At 32.5% G+C, this 12,861-nt stretch overlaps 1 protein-coding gene across 1 annotated transcript; it reads left to right on the top strand.

The window, feature by feature from the left end:
• Positions 1–6,003: 6,003 nt before the first annotated feature.
• Positions 6,004–10,221, top strand: LOC148272511 (peritrophin-1-like). The gene is made up of 3 exons (XM_088239951.1): positions 6,004–6,015; positions 9,021–9,235; positions 9,946–10,221. Exons 1-3 carry the CDS (start codon positions 6,009–6,011, stop codon positions 10,039–10,041), a joined length of 318 nt encoding a protein of 105 aa, XP_088096077.1. The 5' UTR covers positions 6,004–6,008; the 3' UTR covers positions 10,042–10,221.
• Positions 10,222–12,861: the final 2,640 nt, after the last annotated feature.

The raw sequence follows: 12,861 nt of genomic DNA, 5'->3' as shown, positions 1-12,861 counted from the left end.
CGGGACCTAACCCGATTCAAATTAATCATATGTTCAGCAAGAGTTCATTTCCTCATTTGCCAATTGCTGTTGAGTTTGATTAGGGTCATCACCCAGTAACGTCTGCAATTGCTTGTTTTCGCACATTTGTGATCTACCAGAGCGAGCAATGTCTTTCACATTGAAATCACCACGTTTAAAATATCAAAACCATATCTCACATGATCTAATCGATGGAGCGTGTTTACCATATGTTACTATTAACAAACAATGCCACCTTAAAGCCTTAACCACGCTTCCTACTTCAAGTATCAGGTTCTCGACGTCCTGGACGTCCACCGTTGGCTGTCCGTTGGAAGATTATGCCGGAATTTCGAGACGCGAACCTGACTCAGGAGATCGCATAGCAGCTGATAGAGATGCATGGAGGCTCTCTATGGACACCAAATGCTCCAACAAAGAACCGGATTGTGGTACCGTTGTAGTATTGTGGACTCACGGATTAAAGGTTCAGTTCCTACGCTACGACAACTCAGTTTCCATTTTTCCAGCGCAAGTCTCATTAAAAAAAAAAAAAAAATTAAACTAGGGAGCCGACATGGAATTATGATGACGATCTGTTGATCTTCCATCTATTGATGTGAAGACAAACATCAATAGATGGAAGAATCGAAGGAATATAGATGTTCACATATGGGCTAAATTGTTAATGTTACACAGTATGTAAAGTGTTTTTCATCTCTGTTGTAATATGTTATATTAATGCACTTACTTATCGCTTAAAAATCAATCGATTAATTTACATTGTTCTTATCTAACTTTCTAGGTATAAGAATATTTTTCACAGATAAACAATAGAGAAATATTACTATCTAGTCTTGTGGTGTAACTCGAATTCCACCACAGTCACACAAGAGTTAAAAAGTAACACTCAATAGGTGGACTGTGGCAAATAGTTCCTTAGCGCGCGGTGATGTAACATTGCGTTTCCACAATCAAAAGACGGAATATTCTTAAGTTCAGACATTTGAAAAAAAAAATGGAGACATGTTAAATAATTCATTGATATTTTTTTTTCAAGAAAGACTAGCGTAGAGAAATCGTGTATATTTATTAGTAGCATGCTCTTTTCTGCCCTAGATTTAAACTTAAACAAATTGTATTTAGAAAGTAAATTCGTTAAAGTAGCGTAGCCACAGAGAGCCCCCAAGACTCAATAACAGCTGCGTGTGTAGGTGGGTTTTTTCCCCTCAATTTTAATTGATTTCTTTTCCATAGTTTATAAAAATAAATATTTAATTTGGCCCTGTTACAGCAAAATAAATTTTAAATCATAAATACTACGGTAATCTTACGCGCGTGCGTGCATCCCACATTAATGTTAATAACCGACTGAATCTCTTCTCACAAACACCGGCCGCAGAACAGCGTCTCTGTCTTTCTTGTTATGAATGTTATCCTCGTGCTCTCTTTTATACATATATATGTATTGCTGTATTGGCGTCACATTAATTCTTCGCGTAGTAAGGATGAATATTTTTTGTATTAAAATCCAGCGTAGTTATACAAATTTTACTTTCCGTATTCGGTGTGAAAATATCCATTTGAAGATGACAAAAATACGATTTCTGCATTTAAAAAAAGAGAGATACATTATTGTATCGTATGTAGCCTAGTATGACATCACAGCCACACAAGAGTTAACGATAATGACTGTGGAGATACGGCTGTATTTGTTTAAATATCAATTTTAAATGACTTGCGCTATAATACAACATTTTAAATGAGATTTTCTGATTTGATTGTCGTCGTATCTACTTAAATCTTTCAATCAAACACGTTAAATTACTTAGAGATTTATCTCCAAAATCTTTTATTTCATTAAATTAAAAGTTTCTGCCTTTAATTTCCTTTCCCTATCTTTTCCAGCCAGAAGGAATAAAGTTATAATGTGGGCTCTTAAAAGTTATACTGTATTAATATTTTTTTATATTATGTTGTATTAATATTTTTTTATATTATATTGTATCAAAAAATATATTGTATTAATAATTTTCAAGATGCTACATTGGAAAAACAAAGGCAAACAATAGATGGTAAGTATTTAAATCACCTCCGATTTGCAGACGATATTGTAATAATAAGTGGAGAGGTAAATGAACTGGAAGATTCCATACCATAGATATGATAAAAGAATTATACGAAGCCTCTAGAAATATTGGTCTGGAAATGAATATAGACAAAACCAAGATTTCGAGTCCAATACCTAGCAACATATGTACCGGAAGTAAAACTATCGGTGCTGTTGACGAGGACATTTACCTTGGGCACAAAATCAAATTAGAAAAAAATAATCAAACTGGGGAACTGTCTATACGAATCGGGTTAAGTTGGTCTGCGTTTGGAAAGCTGAAACACGTTTTCAGTAAGGAAATTTCAAATAATCTGAAAACCAAAGTCTACAACTCTCGTGTTGTGCCGGTGGCAACATACGGTCTTGAGACCATGTCACTCACTGCTAGAAGTGTTCACAAAATTAACTGCACTCAACGGTCTTTGTAAAGACTAATGTTGAGCGTCTCCTTGAGAGACCGAACAAGGAATGAGGAGATAAAACGCCGTACAAAGGTTACCGATATCGCAAAAAGAGTGAGAAGACTGAAATTTCATACTCACATAGGCACTGTCTGTGACAATGCGCGCAAAATGTTGGGATTTGTTCTCCGAACAGCTTAGGTGTTCTTGAATACTCGTGTTCTAAGGCTTCTTTATAACTCATTGGTGCGAAGCAGACTTGAGTGTGAATCTCAGATCTGGGCGCCCCACGAATTGAAGTACTTTCTTATGCTGGAGATGGTTCAGCAGAAATTTCTGAGGTATCTTTACTTAAGGGAGTGCGGATATTATCCGTGGTTGTACCCGTCTGACTTTATACTGGGAATGTTTGGCTACAATAGTTTGGAAAAAATAAGAAATGCATTCTTGCTTCTGTATTTTTTCCTATTGATCCGTGGTATTACGATAAACATGGGTGTAATGGAGAGTATTTTCCTTTACGTTCCTAATGACTACTAAGGTAGTACATAGAGAGCTTAAGCTGTTTTATCTTCCTGCTTGCAGAACCAACCTGCCGATGGTAATGCCAGTAGGAAGAGCAATGTCTTTACTCAACCGTATCTCTTCGGATATTGACATCTTTCGTATTAGTGAAAAAAAGTTCAGAGAGGATGGCATTCTTTCTTTATAATTGCTGGGTATTTTTATGTTACTATTTTTGTATAAATTTTTTCGTTTTATGTATGCATTGAAATATTTTGTAATGTACATAAACGTTTATAAAATAAATAAATTGAAATTGAAAAAAGACAAAAATGGCCGGGTTATGTGGCGAGACAAGAAGTTGACAGGTGGACCCCCAGAATACTAAACTGGAGACCCTTCGAAAGTAAAAGGAAAGTAGGGAGACCACAGAGGAGATGGACTGACGACGTCATCGAACTCATGGGCCATGGATGGAAACAAAGTGCCCAAGACAGAAAATTATGGAAAAATGTGGGGCCTAGTATCAAAATAACGAAAGCGCCACTTTTTGATGTATTGAATTAGATACACCGATGGATTCGTCTGATTGTGGCGCGTTTAATGGTCACTAAACACCGAATAAAATCAGGCGTACTGCCATTGAAAAAAGTAACAAAGTTTGTGTTCAAAACAAAAATAGCTCGTATACGCGTTTACAAAAATGCGGAATTAATCATCCACGGTCAAGTTTTCTGGGAGATATTAATAATATCGAATCCACGCAAAAACACTGATGTGATGTAACAGCACTCCACTGATTTAATGGCTGGGCACGATTTTTAATTTTTTGATTGGAATACAGAAGCTGAAGACGTCCTTAAAACACCTGCACAGTGACACTTTAAAATATCAGAATGCAAACGTGTCATTTTGCGAAGATCAGTAAAAAGGCTAAGGAAATCCTGGTGAAAGGCGTTCTGCACTATAACGTTTCTACTGGAAGTTTACGAAGTCTAACGAAAGCCAAAAAAACACTGGCAACCATTAACCCTCTTCAAATTGAAGCGGAGAATGTTGCAAACGTAAGTCGCGAAAAACTTTAAAATGTGAAGAAGCTCCTAGAAATCCATTTTGGAGATGGCTGAGGAAAAAAACAGTATCAAAACTCATTGTGAATCTGTATAATGAGTTACTTGAAGAAACATAAAACAGACAAATATTTCAAATTAATTTGAAAAAAAAAATTCTTCAGAAATTTAGGTAAAGAATCATGTTATGAAATGTTATATTAGTTCTTAAGATATTTAATAACTAACTTGGTAAAAAATAAATAAAAATAATACATGAAACAAGTATTTTCTGAACTGTTTCGATTTTTGGCGTATCGAGTTATATATTTATTGATTGATTTGTTGGCGTACATATAAGTTATGTACGCTTTTTTTCCAAATGAAGTAAACAAGACGACACAACAAAAAGCAAATACATAAAATTAGTCATCCTTCATTATTTCACAACAGTTTACTCAGTAATTTATGGCATTTTCACGGTACCCTGGACAAATATAACTGCGAAAATCGCTTTACTGAAATTTTATCAACTACTTTTGGATTAAAATCTTCTTGTATTGCTTTTTCAAATTTTAAATATTACTTGCTATACCTGTTATTTTTTCTTTTTTCTCTTCTCCATTGACATATTTTTATACCTTTAAACTACTTTCTATTACTTATATTGTAAATGTATGTAAAATCAATATATTGCTGTTAATACTATAATGTGTCATTAATTTTGAAAACGTTTTTAACTTGACTTAAATTTATTTTCATATTTAAAGATTCGTCTCGTCGTTTCTTTAAATCCCTTAAAATATGTTTGTGTATATTTATGTTTTCCCTTTTTAAAAAAATGTTATTATTAATTTATTTTATTTTTTCATCTGAGCATGTTTTTCATTCTTTATTTTAATTTTTAACTTACAATTACTTTTACAAAGTTTCTTCATTTTTTAACTTTAATTAAATTTTTAAACAACTTCTATTTATTTAAATTTATTTCAACAGAGAGGGAAAAAGTTTTCGAGAAGGGAATATGGAAGTCTAGGCATTTACAGGGCTTATGACCTGTCATTGGCTGGTTTAAGTGGCCACTTTACACACTGTGTAACATTCACCATTCTGCCCATGTTTGAACATCCACTCCCTCTCCCTCTCTGTTGAAATAAATTTAAATACGAACAACTCCCTAGGGAGGAAATCCAGCCAGTCTGCAAGCATTTGGACATAATCAAACATTGTTGAACTTCTATTTATGTTTATTTTCCTTCTCTTTTTATACTTTAATTAATAACCTTACATATAATTACTTTATAATATGGAAACTTCACTGGTCCATTAGAGTTAAGTCTAACTGTGTTAAATATAAAACTTTGTAACTGTACTGTATGTTTCCTAAATAAAAAGAAATATATATATATATCGCGAGCATACTTGGCAGCTTTATTCCCTCGATCAAACGCGAACAGAAAGATGTCTCGAAAATGCTCACTTTCATCTACTTGACATTCCATTCAAGGGTAATCCCTTTTTGAAAATGTAATAAAGTTTTTGTTATAATAAATATTTAATTATGTTTAACACTTAAACACATCTGTTTTAAGCACTTAAAATACAATATATCTACCTCTGCAAATAATTCAAAAAGGGTTTTTTTATACGAAACAAATTTATATTTGTTTACATTTATTTTCAATTATGTTACCTATCCATCTAAATATATTGTTTACTTGGTAAAAAAAAAATATTTTCCTAACAAATTTGGTATTCTTAGTATTAATATGAAAATATACATAAAGAGAAAAAAAAATTTATGACTGCCTATTATCATTATTTTGATGTCTGGTTCTGAACATTTTGTGGGAAGGGAACATTCTCAGATTTCATTTTATTACTTGAATCTTATATAAAGGGAAAAAATACAATCTCTGTAGTAGTTCATATTTGTTAAACATGAAAGGTATGTATGTAAATATAATTTCTTGAGTATAAAAAAAAGTTGATATACGTACTTATATCTTTTATTAAATTGTATTACTATAGGTTTACAAAGTAGCATTTTGTTTCATATTAAATAAAATATAAAGCTTAATGATCATATTACCAATACACCTTAAAAGTGTGTTCTATATTATAAATCTTACGTTGCTCCTACTAAATTATTAATATATTCACATCTCTGTACTTATTATGCCATTATTTAATTTTAAAATCTCCACTAGAAATTTATTTAAAATTTAAAACATTTGCAAATGGTTTGCTTATTCACTATGTCCAGGCGGATGAAGAATACAGTTCTGTGTGTTAAATAAATTTATAACCCTGGACTAGGGTTTATAACTCAATGTCTGCTCTCGTGTAAAAACCCTAAATTAGGAAATCTAGTAGATATTTTCGATATTTGAAGCATTAACTTTGTGAAAAAATTATGTATTGCGATGAAATAATTTTGGTTTTTTGGACGTACCACTTTATTTTTTAACGATTTAATAACCAACTGGTTTCGGAAAAATACTCTGCCTTTTTTAGGGTTAGTTTGTAACTAAGCCTGGAGTGGTATTCTGAATCTTATCAACCCTCTAGGGAGTGTTTAATTTGGAATTTTTAATGTAATAATGACCACACTAATGATTAAACGTCAAATGATGGATAAAACTTTTTATTATATAAATAAAAGACGAGTGATACTTTAATCCACAAATTTGAAATATCCAGTGACCGGTTTCATCGCTTTCGCGACATCTTCGAGGCTGGTATCTTTATTAAGGAGTTCAATGTACCCTGTAAATGCCTAGACTTTCATATTCCCTTATTTAAGGTATTCTCCATCCCTGTTGTAATTTGTTAATCTTAATGACTCCCTAGGGGGTGAAATCCGGTCTTTTGTCTATGAACATTTGGTCAAACTCAAATATTGTAATGATGATTATTATTTTAAACATTTTTCTGACCTTAAGCCATTACCCAAAACACTTAATTCGGTTGAATTGATAAAACCGTTTTCGATTTTTTTAACAGTTTTATACATCTAAAACATTTAAGTTTGTAAGTGAAAATTCTTGATGAAAGTTCATTGTAATTTATTATATAAATAAAAGACGAATGAAACTTTAACCCACAAATTTGGAAAGTCCAGTGACCGGTTTCATCGCTTTCAAAATTGGACAAATAATAAATAAAAATAAATACACCGCAGCCTTTAATAATATATTTTTATTTGAAATTTTATTTATAAACCCTTACGGATTATTATAATTCCTTAGCTTATTTGTTGGTTAACATTTAAGACAAAAAATATAAGTTTTTCAACTCAGGAACTTATCTTCTTAATTGTAATGACAGAAAAAATACATGCTACGTAGGACAAACGGGTAGAGCTTTTAAAACACGCATAAAAGAGAAAATACAATCATGTTCTAATAATAAATATAATTTAAATTTTACTAATCATTTAATAGAAAATAAACATTCCTTCGATTTAAAAAAATATGTAAAAATAATTCGTATTGCACCTAAAGGCCATAAATTTAACAAACTAGAAATTCTCGAAATTAATAGATGTAGAATTACTTAATTAACAGATAACACACGTGCATTCTCCATTACTATACCCATTGTATTATATTTTTACTAATGACTTTTTACTCAGGTTTTTACGATCACTGTCATCAATGTTTCTTTTTTGGGTGATACGATTAAAATTCGTTTTGAGAGCCAAATTTCTATTCGTTTTAAACACATCTTGTTATGCAGCAAAGATCTCCATATTTACTCTCTATTTTAAGTACAAATTCATTAAACTGACAATATTATGTAGTAGACAGAATGTTTCTCTGCTGATTTATTATTTACGTAAAACATTAATTCAAGAAACTCGGTTTTTTATCTCTCATTAAATACATTTTTTCTTTTTAATCTTTTCTTTTGTTTCATTCTTATTTCAATAAAATATTTAAGATGTCAATTTTAATATGTACTTATAATTTTAAATTTTTGTCTTTTAGACATAAATTTTCATCTTTGGTTTATTTTGTTCTATTATATAAATATATATGTATTTTTTTCTGCCTATCTTCTTAATTCAACGTTTAATACTTAATAAGCATCTTCAACAAAATAAAACATGTTCATTATTTTATATGTGTACAACTTTATGACTGTACTCTTTTACTTTTATCCTAATCTTAATGAAAACTAATGTCTGAGCATCCGATGACAAACTATTATTTAATAATTTATCTTGACAAAATTTATGTTCTAATACTTTTTGTTTTTCTTTTTATAATAGATTAACATGTGTATTTTGTGAAATGAAGACTGTTTTTATTATTAATGATAAAGACCTTTCGTGTTGACAATCTTGATCACAAAATCTGTTACATTAAAAATTTCTTCTAGAAATGTATTTGCACAACGCGCGTCTTAATGAATGATGCAATATTAAACAAGTATCTCATTTTTAATTTTTGCCTTTAAAATATAAATAAAGCCTTTCTCACTTTGGTCATACCTTTAGCCCCAATATGATGAAATTGGAACAATTTTATCGAGTTAAACATGATGCTTCTCCATGCATGACAGCATTTGCCATATCCTCAATAATCCAAACATCAATAGTTGTAGAAGTTCTTTTTTGGGATCCATATATGAAATAAATCGAATAAAAAGTGGATCTTGTGCTTTTAGACCGCGCTCAAAACGCTAAAAAGCCGCATGCGGCTCGCGGGCCGCGGTTTGCAACTCTGTATCAACTGAGCATAGATACTAGTCAACCTAATAATTTACAGGGAATACAAATTATGTGCATATCACTGAGGGAAGGTGGGGGTAGCATGAACAGAGGCTAACACGTCCCTTCGGGTATTCACAACGTCTTTGTTCATGATTATTAACATACTCACATAGTCATAAATTTAAAAAAATATGTTTTGCAAATTTATAAAAGAACGGTCCTTTTTTTTGAAGCTGTCATCGTTCTCTTTTCGCTCGTGAGTTTGGTCTTCGCGGCCTCTCTGCCCGAGAGTCTGCTGGGAGCTCCCGAGTGCCCTCCACCCGGGCCAGGGGGTGAAGCCGCCACCATCACCAACCCCGAAGACTGCTCCACGTTTTACGTCTGCGAGGATGGCATCCCTAATCTCATGGCCTGCTGGCCGGGCCTCTGGTTCAATCCGCTGGTTGGAGTAAGTATACGTATATATCCAACTGCTTAAGGTTACACCACACTTCGGCGGCGTGACACAGCGCGGCGCGGGCGGCAGAGTTGCCTCTATATATATATTTTTTTATTATTTATATATTAGAAAAATCTTTTATTATAATTGTTTTAGTTTTAAAAAGTTTTAATCAATATTTCAGTAAATATACATAGAATAAAAATAAAAAAAACACCTTAATTTAGAATGGTAATTCATTATTGAAAAGCAACATTAAAATATTTTAGTTTGGGGATTGAAGTCCTGAAATTGAGTTGTATTTCAGCTCTCCTAAACATTTTTGAAAATTACAGATGGTCCCTTCTGCCATCTGACTACCGAAATGTTAATCCACTATAATTTTACCGTGCGTAAATAATAAGACGATATGTGTGAAACAGGCTTTTCTTCGTCGGATTTAACGCAGCTAATTTGCTAATTTGGAAATTCTTGTAATAATGAAAAGACTTTACAACTTTAATTTTGACCGCGTGTAGGAAAACATTGTTTATATAAAATTTCCCGTGGCACTGAGCTTCCTCATTGGCTTTGTGATCGTTTCTTATATGGACTTCTTCTTATAACTGTTCAGTATTAACCTGAATAATTTTGCAGTAAATAAAAGGCATGTTGTTTTTTTTCATATATCAAGTAACTACCGATAAGGTACATTATTACATTGTTAACATTGTTTTTAGGTTTGCGATTGGCCAGCTAACGTCCCCGAAGGAATTTGCGAGCCCCCAGTATCAACTACCACTTTGGAACCCGATACTACCACCACTACTGATTAGAAACCCGATACTGCCACCCGTATTGATTAGAAACTACCACTAAACCAGCTCTGACCACAAAGAAATTGATATCAAAAATCTTACGAAAAACACATCTTATAGATTTATTTTCTAATAATAAGAATATAATAATAATGCAAACGAAATGTATACCAGCCGAATTGAGTAAAAATAAACCATTGTCATCTTCATAAAAATGTCTTAAAACGAAGGGTTTTTTTATTTATTTCCTTTCTTAACTTTTTCTCTGCCGCTAGGTATTGCAATGGCCGCCTCCAGCCATCCGCGGAAGTTTATGCGATTTTTATGATCTCTCATTTGAATCGCTGTCGTATCGATAATTTTAACTATGCCTCGTATCTTAGTATTTCTGTAAGATTCTTTCAGGTGTTTTCGAGTGTACGAAATCTAAAATCTTTTAAAGTAATTGACCTCGACGCGTTATGCGCGCACAAAGGCGCGCGTCGTATTTTAAAATGGCCGACTGAGCGCGGAAACGGGAGCGTATCAATGCGTTCATGGCACTTAACCTGTTAAATTCAAAATGTGTCTGATGATATTGTTATTAGCGCAATATTTTACCATGTATGAGAACTTCGGTTCGTAAAATAATTTAAGGTAATGGTCTATCAGTTCGCTCTTCTCGGGAGAGAACATTTTGCATTATTCGACATACCTCATCATTATTCAGCAATTACTTTTCGGTTCAAGGTCCCAGACTTTGGAATTTATTTATTTGAACACTATATATACATATACAGTTAACATGCATATGCATAAGTGCGGGCAATTTTAGGCATTTTTTTCCTACCCAAAACGTTCAATTTGAGAAAGTCAGTAGCATATGAACATATTGTAGGGATATAATAATATTTTCACTATAAAAAAAAACATTAGTGAACCCATTTTTATATTTTTTAAACCACACCCCGGTTCATCAGTGAGGCTCAAAAGGGTAAAATTTCACAATGCCCGATTTCTAATTAATCAACTATGGCCCGAAGGGCCGATTATCTAAGGCCCACAGGGTCGACAAAACGAGGCCCAAAGGGCAGAATTTTTTAGCATGTAGCAGTCGGCTACCGCCTGCTAGTAAATATTTATTTTTTAAATTCTTTAATTGATCTCGATTCACACATTGATCAAAGAATATTAAAAAAATAATTGATACATCTAGATTACTTAATCGATCGAGGAATATTTAAAATATTTATTGTGTGATCTAGGAAATAGATTTATTATTCTGAGAAGGTTGTTTATTTGATGAGAAAAAAATTGCCGTCGCATCTTGCGTATAAAAATCAATAATTTAATCATTAATGGATGCACATACTCGTATCTACTCATATATTCTACCTTTTTACCTGTTTTGCGTAAATACGCAATTGTTTGCATCATTTCTACACCATTTCACGTCATTTTCTAGGAATCGACTCTACAAATCCGTCATCATATGAATTACAATTCAATTACGAATGAGTCACTTGATTCAATAAGCTTATGATTGACGTAAAAATGTAATATTCTATCTGAATTTGCACACATCAGAACTGCTGTTCATTTAAAAATAAAATTATCATCGTACTTAACACAAATTGTTCGTGGAAGTAAGTTTGTGGTGTTTACGTCCAAATGATACCAAGAAATCGAAGTATTTCCAAATCGATAACATATTTACACTGAAATATTTCTTAGTATCTACCCGGCCTAGCATCTAAGGCGTAATACTGGTCGTCTTATTCACTAATTTTTTTTTTTATTTATTAAGTTTTATTCATTTTAACAAGTAAATAACATACAAAATTGTATTTTTGTTCCCGCAAAGCCGAAGCTTGTCTGCGGGTTACATTACATTTTTTTTTTTTTAATTTATAAGTAAGTACATAGTTTAATAATAATTAAAGAATAAGATATATTTATACACTTAAGTTTCTCTTGCTGTTATTATTAGGTTTTTTTCTTCGCGATTTTTGGCTGGTATTGAATTGTACAGTTTTGGTACTACACTACCCATTGTTCTGTCACCATAGTAGTTTTTCTGTCGTGGGCATTTATTTTGTTGAATTTAATTAAACACTGATTTAACTCTATTTATTTATTTTTTTACAACTAAAATTCAGATAATTGTTTTTTTATTGTTAGGACATTATCACGATCAAATCGAAACAGTTTGTAGTAGTCCATTGAAGATGTTAGGATTCGTCTTGCGTACTGCCAGGGTTTTTGGTAGTACACGAGTACTGAGAGTTCTTTATAACTCGTTGGTGCGAAGCAGACTCGAGAGTGGCTCGATGATTTGGGGACCGCGTGAGTTGAAGTACTCTCTTATGGTGGAGAGGGTTCAGAAGAAATTTCTTCGGTTTCTCTACATGAGGGAGTGCGGATATTATCCATGGCTTTATCCCACTGAGTTCCTCCAGGGTATGCTTGGTTTGAAGACTAGAAGGAATGTGTATTTGCCAACGCACTTCTTTCGATTGTTGCGCGGTATTATTGACAACCCTGAAATTATGCGGAGCATTGGCTTTTATGTTCCTGGTAAATACCTTAGACAGCGTCAGCATAGACTGTTTCACATTTCAATATACAGGACCAACATGCCAATGGTTATGCCTGTTGGAAGGGCTTTCTCTATGTTGAACAATATCACTTTGGACATTGACATTTTTCACGTCTCTGAGGGAGTTTTTCGTTACAAGATTCTCTTACTTTTTTAACATATTATTCTTTGGATATTATGTATACTAATGCGTTTTTTTTATATATGCCTAATTTTACCTTTTTATTTTAATTATTTCTATATGTATGAATTAAGATATT

Source organism: Micrasema longulum, unplaced genomic scaffold (assembly GCF_059751315.1).
Source record: "Micrasema longulum isolate JH-2025_06_02 unplaced genomic scaffold, ASM5975131v1 h1tg002312l, whole genome shotgun sequence".
Taxonomy (NCBI): domain Eukaryota; kingdom Metazoa; phylum Arthropoda; class Insecta; order Trichoptera; family Brachycentridae; genus Micrasema; species Micrasema longulum.
This window is presented reverse-complemented; position numbering and strand designations above follow the sequence as displayed.